The sequence below is a fragment of the Cladophialophora bantiana genome (assembly GCF_000835475.1).
Source record: "Cladophialophora bantiana CBS 173.52 unplaced genomic scaffold supercont1.20, whole genome shotgun sequence".
Lineage (NCBI taxonomy): Eukaryota > Fungi > Ascomycota > Eurotiomycetes > Chaetothyriales > Herpotrichiellaceae > Cladophialophora > Cladophialophora bantiana.
The window spans coordinates 19,401-42,384 of NW_015971594.1; the positions used below are offsets into that span (position 1 = coordinate 19,401).

The 22,984-nt window shown below is 43.3% G+C and overlaps 6 protein-coding genes across 6 annotated transcripts; 3 read left to right on the top strand and 3 right to left on the bottom strand.

Annotated features, from left to right (window-relative positions):
* Window positions 1-11,875: 11,875 nt before the first annotated feature.
* Z519_10845 (uncharacterized protein) lies at window positions 11,876-12,916 on the top strand (the record flags this gene model as incomplete). Its single annotated transcript, XM_016768560.1, has 1 exon — window positions 11,876-12,916. The coding sequence occupies one exon, from the start codon at window positions 11,876-11,878 to the stop codon at window positions 12,914-12,916; it is 1,041 nt and encodes a 346-aa protein (XP_016614947.1).
* Window positions 12,917-13,839: 923 nt separating this feature from the next.
* Window positions 13,840-14,268, top strand: Z519_10846 (uncharacterized protein; the record flags this gene model as incomplete). The annotated part of the gene is made up of 1 exon (XM_016768561.1): window positions 13,840-14,268. The coding sequence occupies one exon, from the start codon at window positions 13,840-13,842 to the stop codon at window positions 14,266-14,268; it is 429 nt and encodes a 142-aa protein (XP_016614948.1).
* An 864-nt stretch (window positions 14,269-15,132) lies between these two features.
* On the bottom strand, window positions 15,133-16,494 carry Z519_10847 (uncharacterized protein; the record flags this gene model as incomplete). Its single annotated transcript, XM_016768562.1, has 1 exon — window positions 15,133-16,494. One exon carries the CDS (start codon window positions 16,492-16,494, stop codon window positions 15,133-15,135), a length of 1,362 nt encoding a protein of 453 aa, XP_016614949.1.
* Window positions 16,495-17,868: 1,374 nt separating this feature from the next.
* Window positions 17,869-18,831, top strand: Z519_10848 (RNA polymerase II subunit A domain phosphatase ssu72; the record flags this gene model as incomplete). The annotated part of the gene is made up of 1 exon (XM_016768563.1): window positions 17,869-18,831. One exon carries the CDS (start codon window positions 17,869-17,871, stop codon window positions 18,829-18,831), a length of 963 nt encoding a protein of 320 aa, XP_016614950.1.
* A 145-nt stretch (window positions 18,832-18,976) lies between these two features.
* On the bottom strand, window positions 18,977-19,993 carry Z519_10849 (uncharacterized protein; the record flags this gene model as incomplete). The annotated part of the gene is made up of 1 exon (XM_016768564.1): window positions 18,977-19,993. The coding sequence occupies one exon, from the start codon at window positions 19,991-19,993 to the stop codon at window positions 18,977-18,979; it is 1,017 nt and encodes a 338-aa protein (XP_016614951.1).
* A 719-nt stretch (window positions 19,994-20,712) lies between these two features.
* Z519_10850 (inosine-5'-monophosphate dehydrogenase) lies at window positions 20,713-22,624 on the bottom strand (the record flags this gene model as incomplete). The annotated part of the gene is made up of 3 exons (XM_016768565.1): window positions 20,713-21,854; window positions 22,057-22,365; window positions 22,426-22,624. 3 exons carry the CDS (start codon window positions 22,622-22,624, stop codon window positions 20,713-20,715), a joined length of 1,650 nt encoding a protein of 549 aa, XP_016614952.1.
* Window positions 22,625-22,984: the final 360 nt, after the last annotated feature.

Below are 22,984 nucleotides of genomic sequence, written 5' to 3' on the forward strand. Positions count from 1 at the left end.
TAATGAGTTTATTTATATTATACCGACTTTAGTAGTAGGTTTTTCTTTTATTTACGTAAGTCTTACGTCGTTATCTCTCGAAGTATAGCTTTAATGAATAGACTCTTACTTATCTTCGTCGTAATATTAATATTTACGGAAGAATTACTTATTCCGAATCTCTTTTATCGATAGTAAGTTCTCTATTCGAATTAAGATCTCTTAGTTTAATAAGTAATTTACGATCTTTCTAATACTATTTAAATTCTATAATAATATCTTTCGAAGAGATTTAAATCTAGATAATTCGTACGTAGTCTCTTTTATAGTTCGAAGACGTAATAATATTTAACGAGGCTAAGAGGGCCCTAGTGAATCTCTTATTATAGTATTTTAGAAGATTAGATTACGTAACCGCTTATTCTATATATTATATAGGGAAATTCTCGATCTTTAATTAGTCGAGCTAATTAGATCTAGCGAATTATCTACGATTCCGTTATATATAATTTCTTCATTAGATCTCGTTCGTCGCGTTATATATCGTCTCGATTCTTCTATCGAAGATTCATAAGTCTTAATTCGAAAGTATTTCGCTTACGTATATTTATCTTATTAAGGAGCTAAGCGCTTTTCTAGAGTATCTACGTAAGCTTTACTCTAGAATTAGTTTATACGAATTTTTTTTAAATCTATAGTATTTAAGATACGAAAATTATCTTTAGAGTTATCTAAAATAGCGTAATTAAGTTTCGATTTAACTACGTAAATAATACTTAATCTCGCTTTTAGTAACGTAGAATTAGAGTCTCGTATACTATAATATCATTCGAATATAACTTTCGAATTCTTATTAATCTCTTATATAACTTATTCTAATCTTTCTATCTTTATCTCTCTCGTAGAAATTAGTAGAGTAAATAAAGAACGATCTTAATCTTAGAACTTTCTAAGAGCGATTCTATATTTTAGATTAAGATATAACGCTCTTATTACTTTCTAGTATACTTACTAAGGATTATCTCGTAGTACGTATTCTAGCTAATTATAAAGAAAGTAATTCTCTTTAGAATTACTTAAGTTCGAACTTCGTCGACTAAACTATCTATCGTAGTATTACGACTTTTCTTTAAATCGAATTAAACGATTCTAGAACTATTAATCGCGCGAGAACTAAATTACTTTCTAAGAAATACTCTTTAATATCTTAATTAGTTAAGTTATAAAGTCTAGAGTAATAGCGTCTTACGTCTAGATTAATAGTATTAGTGCTCTTATTAAACGAAATAATTTCTTTATCGATTAATTATTTCTCTTAGAAATAAAAGATTAATTTACTAACGACGAAGTATTTCTATTAAACTTCGTTTTACTATTCGTACGATCGTTACGACGACGTTATTCTTACGATTCTTTCTTTCGAATGACTAAGAGTTAAGTCTTTCTTTTATACGTTAGTTCTTAGAACTTCTCGTTAAGTACTTCTTACGTAAATTTCTTATTTTTATTATTAATATTCTATAATTCTTTTATTTAATTCTAGTATTTCTAAAAGTTTAAATTCTTTAGCTTTCGATTCATTAAATTCTATTTCTTTCAAATTTTATCTATATAAGTCTTTAGTAATTCTAATAAAAGAAGACGATAGTAAGTATAGTTAATTTTAGCTTCGATTTTAATTAAATAAGTTATAGTCTTATAAAATTAACGAAGATATAGCTCTAGACTTTAAGATTTTTTTCGTCGATACTTTGCGAGTATCTAAAGATATTAAATACTTATTATTTACTATACTTCGTTTCGATCTTTATATTTATTTAAGATTTTCTCTTTAAACTTCTCTTATTTTATTACGTTATACTTAGTAAGCTCTTTATAGCGTTCTTTCTTTACTTTAAATATAAAGCGAATAGATCTATAAATATATTCTTCGCTTAATATAATCTAGTTATATTTATATAGTTCTTTAAACTTCTTAAAGAAAGAGATAGCGTTCTTTCTATTAAAGTATAAAAGATTATTACTTTCGTTTAAGCTCTAAGATATTTCTCTTATTAATATTATAGTAGAAGAAACGTATAACGATTATATCGTCGAATCTAGCGTTAATAGATCTTATAAGTTAATACTTAACATCGTAGAAGACTCTAACTTTTCTTTATTATTTAATTCTTCCGTAGATAATATTTTTCTTATATTAAATTATTCTTACTTCTTCTCTTATAATCGAAATAGTATAAAATCTTAATAACGAAACTAAAAGATCTAAATATTTTATTATTTTTAGTACTTTTATTATTATTTTATTATTATTTCTTCTTTTCTTCTCTTTATCTCTTTATCGACTTTCTCGTCGAACTTCTTTCTTATCTTTACTAGTAATTTTTATTAAAATTTTAGATTTACTTCTCGACTAGTAGCGCTCTAACTTCGCTTATTTTAGTGAGTCTAGTTTAATCGCTTATTTTTATCATTTCTTAAGTAGATCTACGTTCTTCGACTCCTCCTAAGCTTCTTAAGTTAGAAGTTTTTAGGGTTAAACGTATTCCTATATTCTCGGGAGATACTTCTCTTTTATTTCTTCTAGATAGTCTAAATAGTCGTTAAGTCGTTAGTCTTTACTCTATATAGTGATAGTAAATATATATAGCTAGTAATCTTAAAAGGTACCCCGAGTAGCGATCTCTATAAATAGTTAGCGTAAATCGCTCCGTACAGCGGGATAGACTTACTTAGTCAGTGATCTAAATGATATACTCTGCGCAGCGGTTCTATATATATGGCTAGTTTCTTTAGATTTAGTTAGATAGATAGGTAGACAATTCTTTAGTTCTATTAGTTTAGTAAGTAGTTTATTTTAGTTATTTTTCGTAATTTTTCTCTCACCGCTCATAGAGAGACATCCATCTATAAGTATTCGCCGAAGATCTTATTAGTGGCACCACTAAACTAGAGCGAGGCTACTAGCTATAGACATTAACTCGTACGGCGGTGAGTATAGTCTCTTCTTAACGCGTACACTTAACTAGAGAAGTCCTCTCTATTGATAACTTAGTTATTTTTTTTATACGAAAGATAGTTTCCCTTAGAACTATATAAGAAGAATTATTATCTAGGGTCGGCGCCCTAGCTAATCATAACGCTATTCACTACTTCTAACTTCTTCTATTATAATACCTTATATCTTCTTTAATTAGCTCACACTATCCTAGAATTATTACTAAGAACCCTAATCTAGTTAGAATTAGTAGGGATTCTTAACACTACGTTATATACGAATTTATATAGAAATACTACTAGAATAATATCGTAATATACTATCTTCTATCTATTAAGAATCCCTATTAATCCTAACTAGGTTAGGGTTCTTAGTAATAATTCTAGAATAGTATGAGCTGGTTAGGAAAGACACAAGGTATGAGCAGAGTTCTCTATTACTAAGAACTATATAGTTCAGTAAATAACATAAGTTGACTACGAAGAGAGTGTAACTATCTAGGGTAATGAGGGTATATATATAATGCTTACGCTCTATGCGCTCTATGCGCTCTATGCGCTCTGTTAATAGAGCTAATAGAGCCAATAGAACCAACAGAGCCTATCACGTAATTCAGCCTTATTTCTCCGTAGATTCTTCTAGGTGTTTAATGAGCGTAATGAGTCGTGCTTATGTGACTCGTAATCGATCTTCCGTAAGGCTGTATCTAACACTACCCTCCCTTCGGTTAGACTCTTATTCTAAGAGTTCGTCTTAACGATGATATAAAAGCGGGACGCTACCTAGCTTAAATTTATTTAAGTTTAAAGATATCTTTTCTTCTTTCTTTTTTAGATATTCGCAAAGCTTCTCGTTAACGTTTCTCTAAGCGTTGTCTTCTTACTAAAAAGATAAAACGCCTAGGTTCTTTAACTATAGCCCCTTATTCGAATTACGCTAGGTCGTTCTCTATCTACTTTCTTCTAAAAGGTAATTCTCGCTGTAGCGAGTGTACTCGGAAAAATATAAGATATAATAATTAATATTTCGAGGAGAAGTTTTAGTCTCTAAAGAAGAAGAAGGAAAAGTTGGAAAGTCGTTGCCGTGAGGCGCGTGAGGGGATGACAGAACGGGCCCGGAGGCTATACGACCGTATGGCTTAAGTGCGTACTAAGGCTGCTAAGTTCGTAGCCGAATTAGCTAAGTTAGAACGTCGGCTGGCTGGCTATTAGCGGTAAATAGAGAGATATACTCGTGCTCAAAGTGATATAGTGGTTCGGTAATCCTAGGTGTTAAATACCCTTAATCGGGAAGAGAGGTATACGCCGAATGAACCTAAGCTGCCGATAACTCATGAGTTCGCCTTCGACGATGAATAGCTAAATGCTTTACTAGCGTTAGGAACCACTCAGGGTAATCCTTCCTTATTTTCCTTAGAAGTTCCTTCGAAAGATTAGTTTCTAGTTCCTAGCTATTCTCGCACTCGTCGTATTCTAATCATTTAATTAGATATTAAGACTAGCCGCGCTTAATACGTTTTCTAAGGACTTTCTTAACATTATATTCCTCGGGTACTATCTCCTTATCTAGCGGAAGTATTTAGATAATTTTAGCGTTCCGCGGTGCTGGTTTAAGAAGTACTTTATAAAATACGTTATAAATTTTTATATCCTTTAGTAGTTCTAGTCGATAAGTGACGTTCCTAAGCTTATCTTTAATTTTAAATGGTCCGAGTTTCGTATAGTCTAGCTTCGCGCTTAGTCTCTTCGTTTTAATATTTTTTCGTAAAAGGTAGACGGGGTCCCCCTTCTCTAGGAGCGATTCCTCGATTCGTTTCTTATTTACGTAGTTTACTATCCTTTCTATAAAAAATCGTAAATCTAACTTAAGTTATTCGTGTAGTTTCTTTATAGTTAATACTATATTCTTAGTCCTTAAGTTTAAACTCTCGTCTATAACTTCCTCGAGTCGTGGATAAAACCCGTAATTTACAAAGAATAGACTCATTTCTATTACTAATTTATAGTTATTGAAATAGAATTAAGTAACTAATAATAGTCTTACTTAGTTTATCTAATAATAATCGACGTATATTCTTAGATATTATTTTAAGATTTAATTAATTCTTTCCGTCTATCCGTCTATCTACGGATGAAACGACGTCGATAATTTATACTTCGTCATTAGTAATTCTATTAGTACCTTTTAAAATTTAGATATAAAGAGCTTATCTCTATCTATGATAATCTCTTTAGGCATCCTATGATTAGTAAAGACTATTCGTAGAAATTTATATACGAATTCTTCTACTGTTAATTTCTTAAGGTATGGTCTAAAGTATAAAAACTTCGTTAGTCTATCGTATATTACTAATATACTGTCGTAGCTTACTTCCGTGAGGGGTTCTTATAATTTAGGTAGTTTCGTAATGAAGTCGAATGTAATAGATATCTAGGCCTCATCGGGGACTTACAACGGTTTTAGTAGTCCGTAGGGTCTATATCTTACGTGCTTCGTCTGCGCGCACACTTCGCACTGGTTGATAAATTCTTAGATTTCTTATCTTATGTATTTCTAAGGATCGTGGTGTCGGGTGATGAGTTCGATCATCTTATCGACTCCTAGGTGTCTCATTAATGAATCGTTATAGTAGTGCTTTATGACTTCTAGGCGTGTAATCTCATTATGCACTCTATCTACGAAGTAGTATTCCGTTATATTGGTTTTTAGATTAAATCGGTAGTCGTCTCCTTCTAAGACTACTTCTACTACTGTAAGCACTAGTTATATATATATAAGATATTCTCCTTCTTATCGTAGTAAAGTTAATAAGGTTAGCTTTATATCCTTTATATAGTTCGGTCGTCGACTAAGGGCATCTACTCGGCCGTTTTCCTTTCTCTTAACGTAGTAGATTCTAAAATTATACGTAGTAAGTGTTTTTACTTATCGTACCTATCTTCTATTAAGCGTCTTAGTTATATTCTAATATAGAAGGTTTTTATGATCCGAGTAGACTTTCACTAAGTATTTAGATTCTTCTAAATATACTCTTTAGTGTCTAAATACTTTCACTATAGCGAGTAATTCTTTATCGTAAATATCGTAGTAAAGCTCCGGTTCTATTATTTTTCGTGAGAAGTAGGCGACTGGCCTAATCTTCTCGTCTTACCCTAACTATATAAGAACCGCAGCGATCGCGTCGTCTAATGCATTCGTCTTAAGGAGTGTCTATAGATCCGGGTCGAAGATCGTAAGGATCGGGGCCTCGGAGAACGCTTTCTTAAGATTCTTAATCGCTTATCTAGTAAGCTCTATTAAAGTAAAGGTCGCGACTCCTTTCTTTATTAGATTTATTAGGGGTGTAGTGATTCGCGAGTAGTTCCGTATAAACTTTCGATAAAAGTTTACGAATTCTAGAAACGCTTATAGTTTCTTTAGTGTAGTTAGTTCTAATTATTCTAATACACTTTTAACCTTATCGGGGTCCATCTTAAGTTCTTCTCGGGTGACTATATATTCTAAGAATTTAACACTATCTTTATAAAATTCACATTTTTCTAGTTTAACCGGTAACTAGTATTTCTAAAGGGCCTTCAGCACCTTCGTAACGTATTCTATATATTCCTTATAAGTCTTGGAGTAGATTAATATATCATCTAAGTACGCGATATAGAATATGTCGAGGTATTTTCTCAATATATTGTTAATTAGTGCCTAGAACGTCGCTAAGACATTAGTGAGCCCGAATAGCATCACACAATACTTAAATAGTCTATATCGGGTTCTGAAGACTATCTTCCATTCTTCGCCTTCTTTTATACGTATACGGTAATACGCGTCCCGAATGTCGAGTGCCGTAAAGTATTTAGCGCCTCTTAGCCGGTCTTATAGCTCATCGATTCGTGGTAGCGAATAGATATTCTTAATAATAATATCGTTAAGCTTTCGATAATTTATATATAATCGAAGTTTACTATCTTTCTTTAGAGCGAATAGAATCGAATATCCTACTTTCGACTCCGATGATCTAATATAGTCTTTAGCTATATTTTTCTTAAGGTACTCTCGTAGAGCGACTTATTCCTTCTCCGATAAGAAGTATAGAGGTCCGAATATAGATTATTTTCCTTTCTAAAGATATATTTTATGGTTCCATAGCTTATATTCTAGTAGTGCATTAGTCTCTACTCTTTTCTCGAATACTAATTTTAAGTATGCATATTATAGTGAGCATTCCATAGTCGTATTATCGAAAACCCGTGCCGGTCGCACCTAGACCGTTTTCTTTACGTAGGTTTATACCGCCCCCATCTCTATTTCTAAGGTTTTATTATCGTGGTCGTAGTTATCGAACCGCACCTAGAATTTAGCCCAGTCGATAATAGGGTTATAGTATTTTAGCCATAGTATTCTAAGAACTATGTCGTATTTTATGTCCATAATGTTAAGATTCAGCCTTTTCTAGTGATCATTAATCGTTAGCTACACCGCTTTTAGCTCGTGCGTAAGTTGTGTCATGATTATTCCATCGAATCCAGTAATTAAGTCGGATTTCGGCCTTAGAACTTTCTAGCCTTATAGCTTCTCTACTACTCTTATATATACGAGGTTCCCTATATATTCTAAATCTATTAGGATACTAACTTCTTAGTCTTTAAGTGTCCCTCTAAGAAATATAACTCTAGCGTTAGACCTTATGGCCGTATTTACTTTAAGTTTTAGCTTTCGCCTTTCTTCTCTAGTTTTAACTAGATGCGCGCCTCTACTGTCGACCTTCTAGCGCTGGCGTCTTCTAGGAGTATACTTTCGGTGGTATAGATGCCCCTAATTCTCTCATCAACCTAGTTTTTTAGCTAGTGAAGATAATTTATTCTTTTACCTTAGGGTTACGATACGTCGTAGTTATAGTTGTTACAACGTTAAATTAACTCGGTATAGACTTACTACGCTTCGATAGCCGTTATACCTAGCTTCTCGGGTTGTAGGTAGTCGAGATATTGCTCGTGAAGATATAGAATTAGTCGGAGAGAATAACTATGAACGCGGTTATAAGGAAATAGTTCGGTGATGAGCACATTAGGTAAAGTCTTAATGTATGGTGGGACTAGAACTCCTCGCTCTCGACATGCGCGTATGGTTACCTATACCCCGGCTTCCGCTTAATCCATAATCCTTATGTAATTAATTCGTTTACGAACCTCTTTCTCCGGGAGTCTCGTCATTCTAGTAATATCTAGGATATTCCTTTCGGTGAGAGATCGTAAGAAGGCCTCTTCTTAGTTCGTAGCCTCCCTTACTTCGCGGGTGATTTATTCTATTTACGCTATCGTTGCTATAACTCGTTCGATGGCTTCTCGAATTAGCTACCTAATTTCTTTCTCCGTGAAGAATTCTCTAGGTTCCTATGTTTAGCTCTCCCTAGTGTAATCGGGGTCTAAGTCGTATTTAGAGTTAGTCATATTATATTTAAGTGGCGTTATATCATTAGAAGAAATCTAGATTAGCGATTATCTCTATAAATTTCCTCCTTAGTGCGCGTATATAAAATCCGAGTATATATTAGTCTATAGATATTCTTAACTTCGGTATATATAGATTCTAAAGATCGTTTCTATATCTACTAATAATTCGTCTAGTTTATACATTATATAATTATATTCCGTGGTTCGCCGTAAGTAGTAGAGATCGGAGTATAGTTTTCTTATCTAATACTTAGTTCGAATATAGATCTTATTGGCTGTGATCCCCGTAATGATTATCTTTCCTTAGTTTATAGAGTCGCCTAGGCGTATATATCCTCCTTTAGCCATATTAGCTTCTAGGATTGTTTTAGCGATTTTCTCCTACTTTAGTTACTTTTCTACGGCGGCAATCTACTTCTTCTTCTATTTACATTCTTTCGCGTAATGTCCTAGCTTCCCGCAGCTATAGTAGATAACCTCTTTTTTCTTCCTAGAAGGATTCTTTTTATTCTTCTTAAGGTTACTTCGCCGTTTTTACGCTTAACTTAGATTCATAGATTAGGGTCCGTAGTATAGCTTACGTCTTTTCTAAGTGTTTATCTATTGAGCCTTCGTAACTTATATCTTTCTAGGGTTATAAAGTTCTTATTACCGGTATTCCTTAATATCGTTGTCTTCTTTAATAGCGATAGTAATTTAGTTCTCTAGGGTAGTCTTCTCGAGGTGTCGTAGTTCTCACTTAATCTTTAGTTTTAACTCTTCTCTAAAGATTAAAATAGTAATATTATCTTACTAACCTAGGGCTATATTTAGTGTTCTAAATTTTATCGCGTATTCTTAAACTAACCCTATCTATCGAAGGTCTACTATCTTCTTTTAGGCTTTCTTTTTCTCATTCTTTACTCTAAACACTAGCTTCACCGTTTCTTTAAACTCTATGAAGATTTCGAATAGATTAATAGTTTTATCTTCTCTATCGTCTCCTTTATTTTTCATATAGTTCTTAATAAAGAGTCTAAGCTATACCTTAGCGTCTCCTTTAAAATAACTTCCTATGAAGAGGATCTTCTGTAGATCATTCTGGAAATTAGTAGGGTTCATTAGAATATATATATTTATATAGTGAATGAAGGATATAAGCTTAAACTTTACGCCGTTGAAGGGCTTAGGTGGGTTGCCAATTTTTCCCTTGCTAACTGTTAATAGCACGTCTCTCGATGAGCTTACCACACCCGTTCCATACGCCGGTGGTGGTGCACTGGCCGTAGTCCTTGGGGTGCTTAGTGTTGATCTTAGTGTACTCGAAGTTGTCGACATCGTATTATCGTTGAGTGATAGTCGTGCAGTACGTTATGTGAGTTCGTTTATAGGTGAGGCGGGTCGGTTCGGTCTGCTCATAGGGGTCGTCTTCTACAACGGGGGTGGTAGCCAAAGTGTTAAGGATCCCTACTAATCCTAACTGGGTTAGGGTTCTTAGCAACAATCCTAGAATAGCATGAGCTAGTTGGGAAAGACACAAGGTATAAGCAGGGTTCTCTATTACTAAGAACTATATAGTCCAGTAGATAACATAAGTTGGCTACGAAGAGAGTGTAACTATCTAGGGTAATGAGGGTGTATATATAATGCTTGTGCTCTGTGCGCTCTATGCGCTCTATGCGCTCTGTTGACAGAGCCAATAGGGCCAACAGGGCCAACAGGGCCTATCACGTAATCTAGCCTTGTTCCTCCGTGGATCCTTCTAGGTGTCCAATGAGCGTGATGAGTCGTGCTTGTGCGACTCGCAATCGGTCTTCCGCAAGGCTGTGTCTAACACTATCGTACTTAAGCTACGCTCTCTAGTTACTTAATCTTACTTATTTTTCGTCTATTAAGTTTCGTTATCGAGAGTAGATCGCTAATCTAGTTAAATTCGACGATATAAGTCTAGTTAAGAAGAATAGATTTCCATAGATCTATTAGAAGGCTAGCTAGGAAGGTCTTAGTGTCGTCAATATTAAGTCTAGCTGAAAGGCTAGTAATATTTATCCATGGAACCCGCGGAATGTCATTCGATCTAGCCTAGTTCTTAAGGACGCCGTAACCGCTGAGACCACGCCACGAACACCACCTTCTCGTAAGCGAAAAGCCCTCGAGGACGATACCTATTATACACTAGTTAATAGATGAATTTACAGCGATTCCATTCACAGAGCTAGACACTAGGAAATGATCTCAAGGTCGTTCCGCACGTTCCTAGGTAAGACGGCTAAAGAACTCGATCGTTTACAATGGGATAATGGACAGAAGAATAGGTAAATCGCTAGTCTCAAGGCTCAACTAGAGCGATCGAAGACACAGAGGTAAAAAGGCAAGGCAATTAATGCGAACGAGACCTTTGCTAGTATCGAGAGTATACAGCAGGCTAAAGAGGCATTGGCGACATTGGCGGCGACGACGACGACGACTAGGAGGACTAGACAGTCTATAAAAAAAAGGAATGGCACCTTAAACGATCCAATTGAGGCGTTCACAAACGTGTTCCACATAAACGATAGTGCTAGTTGAGTAATTGAGACTTGTTCAGTTGCAACAGTGATCAAATCGCGTGTTGCAACGCTAGGGTGTTGCATTAAGTGGGTGGTGGACTTAATAGAACTATCTTTCCGAATGACCGGTAATTTTGCAAAGTTATGACATGAGCCGAGACGGTGATATGCTCGACATTTAACTTCCCCTTTATCGTTCTCTTAAATTCTCTAAAGATTCTCTTGTCGTCAGCCCTAGAGACGATTTCTGATTCCCCTGCAGTAAGAATTCGTAATGTCTCAAATTATATCAACTTAATGTCTTTGTTACTTGGGCGATGAAGTATTTTTAGGCGTTTGATGTAAAGCGCCCTTATAATGGAGAATAGTGAGAGGATGAATCTCACAGCACGCAGCAAGGGTCCCGAGTCGAACAGTATCTTCCTCCCCAACGGTAACGAATGTTTGAAGGGCTTTCTGGAAGCGCAGGAAGGAAAGAGCGCCGTACTGAGGCCTATATTGCGTGCAGCGTCGTTCAGTGGAACGATAGCCGATCATTATGCTCCTAGCTTTGACAGCTCTCGCCAAGGCTCCATATGCTTCCAAGCTCTTCAAGCCTTTTCTAACCAATAAATGGGGTGCGTTACAATAAGAGAAGGGAGAAAATTGGATAAGTTTCTCGAAGGAAAGTTGGGATGGTGAATGGGTTGGGACTTTTGTATGCGCGAATCATGCGGAGAGGGAACAAGACCTCCACGTGACATTAGCCCTCGGTTGTCGAATTGTAGTCTGAAATTTCATCGAGGATGTTCAAGGCACTCACATTTGCTCTCTTTCGTCTTGTCTCTGTTCGTAGCTGGAGCAAAAATATGCGGATAAATATGCTAAGAATATCATTATCTTCTGACCGCTTTTTGAGAAGCCATTCTTCGGTAGGTTGGCTATCGATGCCAACAATCCGCCGAATATCCTCGACCAGCTCATTATCCGCCACTGCGCTCCCCATTACAGCAACCGGACCACCTCCCAGCGCTCCCATTCCAACATCACCACAATATGGCGACCGGATTGAAGAACGGAGAAGGAAAGCTGAGTTGCTCAAACAAGGCAAAGAGCTCCGCGCAGCCAATCAACCAGGAGGGAAGACAAGCCCATTGAAAAAAAGGTTCTGGAAAGAAGTCCACGTCAAAGAAGTCCCTGAGGGGTATCAAGTCTACTTGGACAAAAGACCCGTGCGGACTCCGTCGAAATCTATCCTCACGGTCCCGCACTCCAAGCCGCACCTAGCACATGCTATCGCGATTGAATGGGACATGCTCGAATCTGCGCAGCAAGCATTGAAGAACCATAACATCCCCATGACTTCAATAGTGGCGCGGGCGCAGGACATCAGCGAAGCAGAAGCGCGGGGGGATAGCAAGATTCGAAATGAAATCATTGCGACCATGATGAGATATCTGGACACAGATACGTTACTATGCTGGGCACCAGAATACACACCAGCCTCTGCATTAGAAATGCAAACCGAGCGGACAGAGTCACTGCGCGAGATTCAGATTAGGATAGCCAAACCAATAATCAGCTATCTCAGCACATTTGTGTGGCCTGGTGTGGAAATCAAGCCTGTGCTCGACGAAAACAACATTATGCCCACGCAGCAGGATGAAACCACGAGAAGCGTTATACGAGGGTGGATCACTGGGCTGCCGGTGTATGAACTCGCGGCCCTTGAGCGGGCAGTGTTGGCAGGAAAGAGTCTTCTCGTCGGTACGAGACTGTTGATTGAGTGGAGCGAGGAATTTCGGGACATGCAATCCAGCGGCAATGAGACGCGTTTTGGCATTGAGGAGGCCGCCGAGGCCGCAAGTCTCGAAGTACGATGGCAGACGAGCATGTGGGGGGAGGTAGAAGATACCCATGACGTGGACAACGAGGATATCCGACGGCAGCTAGGGAGTGCCATTCTACTTGTAAGTGGGAGTCGATAGTCCGTCGACGGAATAGGGTGATGAAATGCATGTTCATGCTGCCAATGGTCAGCATTGAGAAATAAGACTTCAAGGTATGTCTGAACACGCATGAATGAACAGAAATAATGCAGCTTGTGAAAGGAACCAGTATAGAACACCAAAGTATGTATCATTTAGCCCCACTATGTAGAAGCAAAAAACAATTTGCATAGATATGTCCTGAGTACCTCGATGATCTATTAGCAGAACCGTATCCAAATTGAAGCTCAGCACCGCCTTCTCTATCATCATGCCCCTTTTTGTATAGCCAATCTGTCAATTGCCTCCTCCACCCACAATATGTATAACGAGATCCTGACGTACCTCGTACCGACGCCACTTTGCTTGATGCTCGGAAAGATGGTCGTGGCACGGGCCGATTGGCAACAACCAGCCACATCTTGGAAAAGATGATGTCTGATGCCACCAAATGCTTGACTCCAACCCGTGGACGATCCCAACGATCAACATTCCGCAGGTTCTATTTGCCATGCACTTTCTTGTACAACACGCATATACCCCACGATGCTTTTCCTGGCTGGGCAAATACCTGCAAAGTCCCTGCAGTGGAGGCTCGAAGGATAGGGCGAGCATGCGCACCGCCACAGTTTGAGCAGCTGGTGAGAGCGAGGGTACAAATGATGATGCTGCTCCCCCTCGTTGAGTCCGAGTCTCTACGCTTTGGCTACAGTTCTTCAGATCTCCGGCAAGGCCAGAAGGTGAAAACTCCTGAAGCGGCTTTGTCATCACGTTGATGATATCGATTGCTCTTGTTTAACCGAGCCTGGTCTGCATCGTGCCATTCCACAAGAAACCACCAAAATCAACGGTACTGGCCATCAAGAAAACACAAGGACCGCTACCAGGTCAATCACTCGTCATACTATTTGACATGATCAAATATGACAATGAGAATCCCACTCTTCAAACGCCTGGTCATCGCGGCCTTGAACATTCTCTTTCCGCCGCTCGTGGTCCTGATTATCACGGGCCTGAATGAAGACTTCATCTTAAACTGCGTCATGTTCATCCTGGCCATTATCCCTTCACACATTCACGGCCTCTACATCTCCCTCACCTACTTCAATCGCAAGAGGAAAGTACGCAACGGGGTCTATCTGGGCAAACCGAAGCATTTGATCTTGAGCAAACGGGTGAACAATGGGGGTGCAACCAGGAGGGAAGTGGAGGGGTTGAGATACGAGAAGGAGCAGGGGAAGCTCAGCCGCCGGATCAGCCGAAGGGTTACAGGCTCATCGGGATGTGCTGGTTCCACGAGACGGGTTGAGGACTGGGACGATGGGTACCAGGAATCTGCCGTGAACCCGTAAGTCAGCAGGGATGGGAGGCAGAGGAGATGCAGAAACTACGACGAGTTCTGGGACTGGTGAGCGTGGTGGGAAGTCTTGCTGCCCATGATACTTGTGGCTGTGGGAGATAGTCTTTGACAGGCTCTTAGTATTCCAACTGGCGGGCCGTGGGAAAGAAGTGGTTGGAGGAAGCATCTCGGATTGCCGACGATAGCCAGCTATGTGCATCTCAGAGGAGACTGAGTCGACGGAACGCACAAGAGCACTCCAAGCTCTCTCATGACCTTGGCAAAGAAAAAAGGACCCCTTGCAACGAGATAGATCGGCGTGAGATCAACATGAAGTGGATATTTTATAGTTACCAAAGGTGTACAACGCTGGGTATGATAGGGTTTGAAATGTCTGTGTTTGTTCTTCCTCTACTGTTTCGTCTTGGTTTCTATATCCCTTTGAGCTGGCCTCATTTGCAGTGTCAGAGACGATCTAGAAACCAGGATCGCCTTCATTCGGACAACTTAAGCTCCAGCCGCTGTCAGAGGGGGATATCTCTCTTTCAGCACTGGTACGCTCCGCAGATTCATCTGTACCGTTGCCTCATGCTTCGTTCTTCGCAAAAGCTCACACTGCGTGGCTCATTCCAACCCGCCAACAGCTCGCGTCCATGTGTGGCCGTTGATAGTTTGCCTTGTGGCATCGTCCATGGGATATCGTATCATACAACACATTAGAAAATAAAATTTATCATGCCATTACCCATAAGCGCAGGCTCAGTCTAACGCGTGTCGCTGATTCCTTGTCTTTACCATATTCTTTTCACCGTTCGGTTATCATCTTTCCTCTCCAATGTTCTGGAGGGCGTTAGAAGGGAACAATCGGAACGGGGCACTAGCTTGTGTCGGTTGCCTTCTCTCGTTCCCTTTCCCTCTCCTTCGCTAAGTTATCCTCACCCTTGGCGGGCAAAGGATATGGGCTAAAATCGCGACTGCTAGTGCTAAAATTCGACTGTACTGGAGGATGTTTCTCGCCGTAGCTCGCACCATTACTGTTAGATTTGTATGAGCCATGTTGCAGCTGTGGAGGAAAGTCGTGATTGTTGGGTACTGGCGTATTGATTGAGCTCGGATCAGTTGACACGGGACTGATGATACCGTCCATATTCCCATCACCGTCAATAGTCACAGCATTCAGCCCGCGTAGACCTCCCTCAATGTCCCTAACCAGGCGCACGAACTCTTCGGGTACGAGTCCACTCTCGCCTGTCCTGGGATCTTCAGCCACCAACCAACCCTGGCCGTGCCGATACGACACCAGAATTATCTGTCCTTCCTTCAAGGGCAACTCATTTTGATGCTCGCTTTCGAAATCAAAAAGTGCGACAGCCTTGCCATGCATTTCCTCGTCGGGACTGGCAATGGTGAATGAATAGTCTTTTGAGAATCGGGCATCGTCTTCGGCATCCGAGGATTCGTCCTCGGACACGGGCCCTTCGTCACCATAAGGGGACGGATTGCGCTGTAGAGGTTTTGCGAAGTTGGAGTCTCGGTGTTGGGGTGCATGCGGGAATCGCAGCGCGTTGTTGTCAAAGGTATCGACGGCCTCACCCGGTCCATCTGCGTCTTCTGCATGACCAGCTGCGCCGACCACGACGCCGCGATTGGGGCCAGCTGCTCCAGGAGATCTCCCTCGCTCATTTGATTTGTGCTTTTTGTGTCTGCTGGTGGTGACAATGGGGGATTGAATATCTTCATCTTCGCTGTAAGGCGGCCCATCGTCTTTAAATGCAATTGCAGGTAATCGATCCCTACTAAAGCCGCTGGCGTTTGTTTCTGAAATCCAAGGCGGGGTTGCAGACCATTGGCCTCTGGAGTCGTCCCATGACGAGATAGCAGGATCCGACAGTCTTCTCGACTCGCTCGCCGGTGTAGATAGGCCCGATTGATTTGGGGGGGGACCGTAATGTAAAGGGTGCGTCGTCAAATAGGCAAAGTCTCGAACGAGGGTATATGAGAGGCTCGAGTGGAAGGCAGGAAAGACATAGGACGTCGGCCGGGATTGCGGAAGGTAGGAACCTTTTGAATTCGTGGAAAAGGACGACATCCGTCTCTCAGCATATGAAGTTGGTCTTTGCGAACTCGTCCGCCGCGGTGTCGGGGTGTTAGTGATTAAAGGAGGGAGACTGGGAGGAGAGGTTGTGGTCGCGGCCATAGGGGGGGACATCGTAGGTGGTGAGGCTGTGATGGTGGCCATCCTGACCGTGGAAGAAAGATGGAATCGGTCGCAAGATGTTCAGGAGGCAAAGGAGGAACAGGTCTCGCGAAGGAAGAAGGATTGAATTGTTATTCTTCGTCGAAGCGCACCTATAGGCACGAGACCAGAGCAAGGAGGGAGCGGTGGGCGACTAACAGGGTCCCAAAAAGTACCAATGGAGGCGGGTGAAATCTGGAGAATCGAAAGGACAGCGCGCGCTTAACGAGGAGAGAGTGTGTCGAGTACGAGGAAGAGAATGGAATGCGTCCCGAGGAGCCAGGTACGAGCGGCTGAAGGTCCTAGGTAGAATAATGAGCAGTGTAAGGACCTCGAGTCAAGTAGTCGAGAATCAGACGAGGCGAAAACGGTGAGGGTCGAGAAATACGGCAGATCTAAATATAGCGACCAGAGAGAGATGTGATGGGCCGAAACGCAGGGAAAAGGTTCAAGTAGTATGCCGAAGGGATTAGAAGAGCAACAAAGTCAGGCGATGGCGCATGGTGGTGGTGAGGAGGATGACAAGATGTGTGTTTGCGGCCGCAGGCAAGAGAGGAGGTCAGCGCAAGCCTGGTGAAGAGGTAAAGAGGGAGGAGTTGAGAAAGTTCAGGGTGGTAGCAATATAGGCAGGTACCTTCCACTGTAGATAGGTATTCGAACAGAGATGGAAGAATTGGGAGGAGAATCGGTTTCACTGGTTTACCTGGTTGTGCCTCCAAGTGGAATGGGATCTAATGGGACGACAGAGCCTCCAACCACGGGCGGCCAGCAACACTGCAGGCTCCCCACAGTCGCCCACTAGGCGTTTCAGATGCCGCCGCGCGTCCCCAAGGGCCAAGGCAGGGCAGCTGGGCCCGTCAGTCTGGTGGGCACTAGGGCCCAGTGCCAGGCTGAGCTTCCTCAGTTCCTCGCTTCCCTTCATGGAGAATATTAGCCGCCCTCGCCGCATCTCGCATCCAGAATCCTGATCCGCAGCCGGGATTCCTGCTGCGCTGCCTGATCTCGACAACCTCGACGTTGGCACCGAGTCACCGACATCCTCCCCAGACACCCTCGACCTCGGCAGCCACCATCATCATCACTTCCATCACAAGGCTTCATTCACGCTGTCGACCAAGGTAAGCTCGGCCAGTCCAGCAGCCCTTCATATCTCTCGTGCCCATCCTGTGATGACCATCTTATTGGAGCTGTCCTATTCTCTTGCTGCGGACATCCACAATAAATAATACGCAATTTCAAATATCTGACTGCGCCGTTTTGGATGCTGCTTGAATTTCTTGTCTGTTCAAAAATGCCAAAAGGAGCCCACTGACCCAAAACCAGCAAATATACCATACTTTTTCCAGAGCAATAACCCACCTTTATCCGTCTCACATCATGTCTACAGACCCTCGGCGCGCTCGCCTCCAGGCGCGAATACAGACACCTCAAGCCGCTCAACCGACACCACAACCTCCCCCGTCTTCTACTGTAGCTCCCTCTCCTACCGTACCTACTCCGACAGCGCCCGTTCATTCGCAATCCATTGCTCCAACAGGCCTCGACGGCAGCGTTGATACACCTACCCCACCTACCACAGCGGCGCCTACAGCGCATGCGCCCGCCACTTCGCAAGATGAAATCCCCTTCAAACTCAAATTTTGCACAGTCTGTGCCTCCAACAACAATCGCTCGATGGAGGCTCACCTTCGACTCTCCACCTCAACGCACCAATATCCCGTCATCTCCTTCGGCACGGGCAGCTACGTCCGCTTACCAGGCCCCTCGATATCACAACCCCAAGTCTACAATTTCAACACCACATCCTATACGAAGATGTACGAGGAACTCAACGCGCAAGATCCGCGCCTTTATCGAAATAACGGGATATTAAACATGCTTGATCGAAATAGAAAGATTAAATGGGGACCGGAACGGTTTCACGACTGGATTGTTGGCGCTGCCAGGATGGAGGCCTTGAATCGCGGAGACAAAGGCGCCGTGGGAACGGAGGGAGGTGTGGTGGATGTGATTTTTACCTGCGAGGAACGATGCTGGGACGCTGTGGTGGACAATTTGCTCGACCGTGGCGCACCGTTAAATAGACCTGTTCACGTGTTTAACATCGATATTAAGGATAACCACGAAGAAGCGCTTGTCGGCGGTGGAGCAATCCTTGAGCTCGCTGACAGCTTGAACGAGGCCGCCATCCAGGAGAGGCAATTAAGCGGTACACAAGGGTGGGAGAATGGGACCGGAGCGGCGAGGATGAGCTTTGATGAGAAAGTGCCAGAGATTCTTGCTCGGTGGCAGGAACGGTGGCCGAATTTACCAGCACTGTGGACTCTGTCGTGGTTCTAGAGAGACGGGGTGGCTGTCAGATCACAGGATGACACGTTAAATCGCCTAGTCCCTCATGCTTGCTCACTTAGCGAGGCGCTGGAGGAATTCCATTCATGATATCCAGACTGATAGATTCAAAAAGCGCTCAGGTCTCTATATGATTCTATAACTTACTACCCTTTTCTATTCCCTTTTCCCTCCGTTCTCTCAGGACCTCCTTCCTCAACCCGATCTCCACGTTCCTTGGTCCCTCCTTATTGAACTTCACCAGCACAACATATTCCTCATCCCCCTTCAAGCCCGACCCCTTCAACTCGGGACCTGGCTTATCCAGCGCAAGCACGCTTCTGCCATCCTCTCCGAAACTCATGCCAATCGGAGAGATAAATTTCTCCTTCCATGGCACGGGTTTCCCTTCCGTTTCAATCCGTCTCTTCAATGTCTCTCTCTTCCTCAAAATATCCGCCTGGCCCTCCCCGGGTCCATCAAGTGCCTCTGAAACCAGATAGAGGAGTAAGAATTGCGGCGGGAACAGGATTATGTCTCCGCTCCTCGCCATACTCAACCAATCCCTCGCAGTTCTCCACTCGGGGGCCATGGTTTCAATTTGGTCCGCTGTCGCGTGGACACTCGGGTTGCCCTTCTCTGACGGGTCGACGAAATAGATGTACATCTGCGTGGTGAACCGTTTCGGTACATTGGGTGGGGTGACCCAGTGGGTGAATGGGATAAGGCGGTCTGTGTCGAGGACTGCGTTGGGGGAAATGGTGGATAGCCAGGATTTGAACAAGATCTTGCCCTTGTGAACGGCTTCACGACCATCCTTTCGCACCGCCGTACTGACAGGGAGTAGAGATTCCGCGGTTTTGGATTCGCGAGCCAATAATATCCCTGTCTCTTCGAACAACTCCCTGATTGCGCCTGTTCGGTATGCAATGCTGTCTAGATGCTGTTTCACATCTTTGGGATCGGTCGGTAATTCTCCATCGCTGGGTTCTAGATTGCCACCAGGAAAGACATGTGCAGAGGGGAATGCACTAGAAGTCTGAACACGGTGGAGAAGGAGAATCTCGTTGCTTGGGGAGACGAGAATCGTGCTGGCTGAAGGAGAGGCCGGCTTGGGAGATTTGTGCTCCGAGTAGCCTCTGACCTCGAATTTTGGCTTCTGTTTCGAAGACATCGTCAAGGCTGCGTCTGTTGAGCGGCTTGTAAGGTCGCAAACAATCCGGGAGCGGCGGGAGGTGACGAATGGAAGAGCCGTGTCTAAGCTCGGGCCAGAGAGTAGGCAGTACTGTCTAATGGTCGGGCGTGCAAGGTGGAAGGGCAAACGTCTTTGTAAACGAGGATAGGGGAGCCGTTGCGGCTTAAGATATGAGCGACCGAAATCTAAAAGCGGAATATCAGGAAAAGAAGATGTTTTGCCTGGAAATCTACTTGTCGAGGTTGAGGGAAACACGGGCATTGAGGAAAGTTGTTGTAAACGACAAAGTGAGACAGGCCGAGGCTGAACAGAAGGAGCAATGGCCCGTGGGGGGAGCAAAGGGAGGTTAGGGAAAGATGGGGAAGAGCGTGTTTGATCTGACTTGCTCGGCTGACGCTCGATGCTCGAACGAAGTACTATTAATGCGCTGGATAAGACGGTGCCTTGCAGAGCCGACAACGCGCCGAGGTCCAAATGGATAAGGGTGGACTAGGCTATGTACTAATAACCAGAACGGTATGAATGTGTTTAAGGAGAGCCTTCCATCTATTTGAAACTATCTGTGGGTATGTCATTCCAATCATGAAATCATGTGCAACGTCAAACACTTGAGATAGAGTGATATCACATTCCCGGGCTGGCCATCAACGCCAGGTTCGCCTTCGCCATGCTGTTGTTTCGGCATTCTGTTCGGCCGCCTAGGAGTAGAGTTTCTTCTCGAAACTGTCCAACCCATGCACGTTCCCTTCGGCCTGGGCACTGACGGTCCGGAGCTCGAATCGCACTTTGCCGCTGTTCACCTCGTCGCGAAACTCGACCAAGCTCTTGCAGCCAATGTCTTGGAGAGAATGTTGTAGACCAGCGAGCAGGTAAGGCACGAATTTGGTGACAGAACCTCGGTCCAGCACTGCCCCCGAGACGCCCTGTGCGACCAACAATCGATCACCCTCTGAGAAGTATCTCGCCGTTCCGGCATTGCTGGCCTTGGAGTTTTTGCCTCCTCCGCCAGCCTTCTTGTCTTCCATGGCGTCGATGCTGCCCATGCCCCGGTAAGCTTTGACAAGCTTACCTTCACGATTGATGTAGGACTGGCCAGGAGACTCAGTGGTGCCGGCAAGGAGACCACCCATCATGACTGTCGAGGCACCCATCGCGATTCCCTTGACAATGTGGCCGACGTTCTGTATACCTCCATCGGCAATGCAGGGCACGCCGAATTTGGCGGCAAAGGACGAAACGGCGTGAACAGCTGTAGCTTGAGGTCGTCCCACAGCCATGACCTCCTGTGTGATGCAAGCACTGCCGCTGCCCATGCCGATTCTCAGGCCATCGGCACCTGCAGCGATAAGATTCGCGGCTTGTTCTCGCGTCACCACATTTCCAGCAATGACGTCAAGTTCAGGGTACTTCTCCTTGATGTATCTGACCATGTCGATTTGATACATGCTGTTGCCCTGGCTGCTGTCCAGAATCGCAATATCCAGCCCGGCATCAACCAATTTCTGCAATCGGATCTTATCCTCGGGCCTAGTGCCAATTGCGGCAGCCGCAATCAACTGTTTCGAATGGGGTAGTTTGGAGGCAAGAGGGTAATTTAGATTCTTGAGGAGGTCGGATCGGGAAAGGAGAGAAACTAGGTTGCCATGTGAGTCGACAATAGGCAGTTTACCTTTTCTTGACTTGCGCAGAACATCGTTGGCTTCGGCCAGGGTCGTTCCAGCTGGTGCAGTGATCAGGTCTTTTGACATGACCTCTGTGACCAGGTCGTCTGGGCGAGGGTGGAACTGGATATCGCGAGTGGTGATGATGCCAATAAGCTTGGACTTCAGCTGCCCACTCTCTGCTCGCGTTGTCAGCTGCTGCGCATACTCAAATTCAAAGATAAGATAAGTGCAAGATGCGGCGTGATTCTCAGACAGAAATCTCCATAATTCCCCATTGCAAGTTCATGCTGCGGATGAACGAAAGTTTAAAAGGGTAAGTAGCTTTGGACATCATCGAAAGACAGGACGAGGCGATGATTGATAAGCTTGGAGACGTACCAGTGACTGGGAACCCGCCAAATCCCCACTTCTCTTTCAGCTCTTTCGCCTCGCCAACAGTGGTCTTAGGGGAGAGAACGACAGGGTCGGAGATAAAGCCGTTTTCGTATCTCTTGACTTTGCGAACCATGTCGGCCTGCTCCTCGGCAGAGCAGTTATGGTGGATGACGCCGAGACCGCCGAGCAAAGCCATATGAATGGCCATAGCATCCTCAGTAACGGTATCCATAGGCGAAGAGAGAAGGGGGGTCTTCAGAGAGATTCGTTTGGTAATGGGGGAGTCGAGGGTGACCTCGGAGGCCGGGAAACCTGAGCGAGAGCGTTAGACGCACGATCTCCCAGCGAAATAAAGGAAGACTAGAACCATACCAATATATCCAGGCAGAATGAGAAAGTCGTTATAAGTGAGAGCTCCATTTTTATTCGAGTCCAGCAGTTTGTTGATGTCGAGGCCATCGCGAGTTTCGTAGTCGGACTCCAGGACTTGCAGGGCGGTCCGATAGTCCAGTTTCTCGACTTTACGCGTGATAGGGGTGCCATTGGCGAAGTCTCCGTTAGCAATCGGCATGTCGACAGTAGGATGTAGTAGAGTGCTACAGCAGAGAAGTTCACTGATGGGCTGCTGGGGTCAGGGAGGGCCTTTCCAAAGGAAGGGAAAAATTTCAGAAGGCCGCGCAGTCCGAATGAGAAATTTGAATGAAAAGGCGGAGAGCGGTGGCCCATGCGCAGCCAATCGTCTCTGTGCGGCAATTTGACCAATCATCACTTCAAGCTCTCACCAACAGGCTTGGCGCCTTGTGTCCCACTCTCCTGTTTGGGGATTTATGTAAACAAACCACTGTCAGAGACTGTACTTGTCGATTTTATCCAGCCTTCACCTCTCCGGCTGTCGATTGAATAAATCAGAGTGCTTGTCCATTCACTGTTG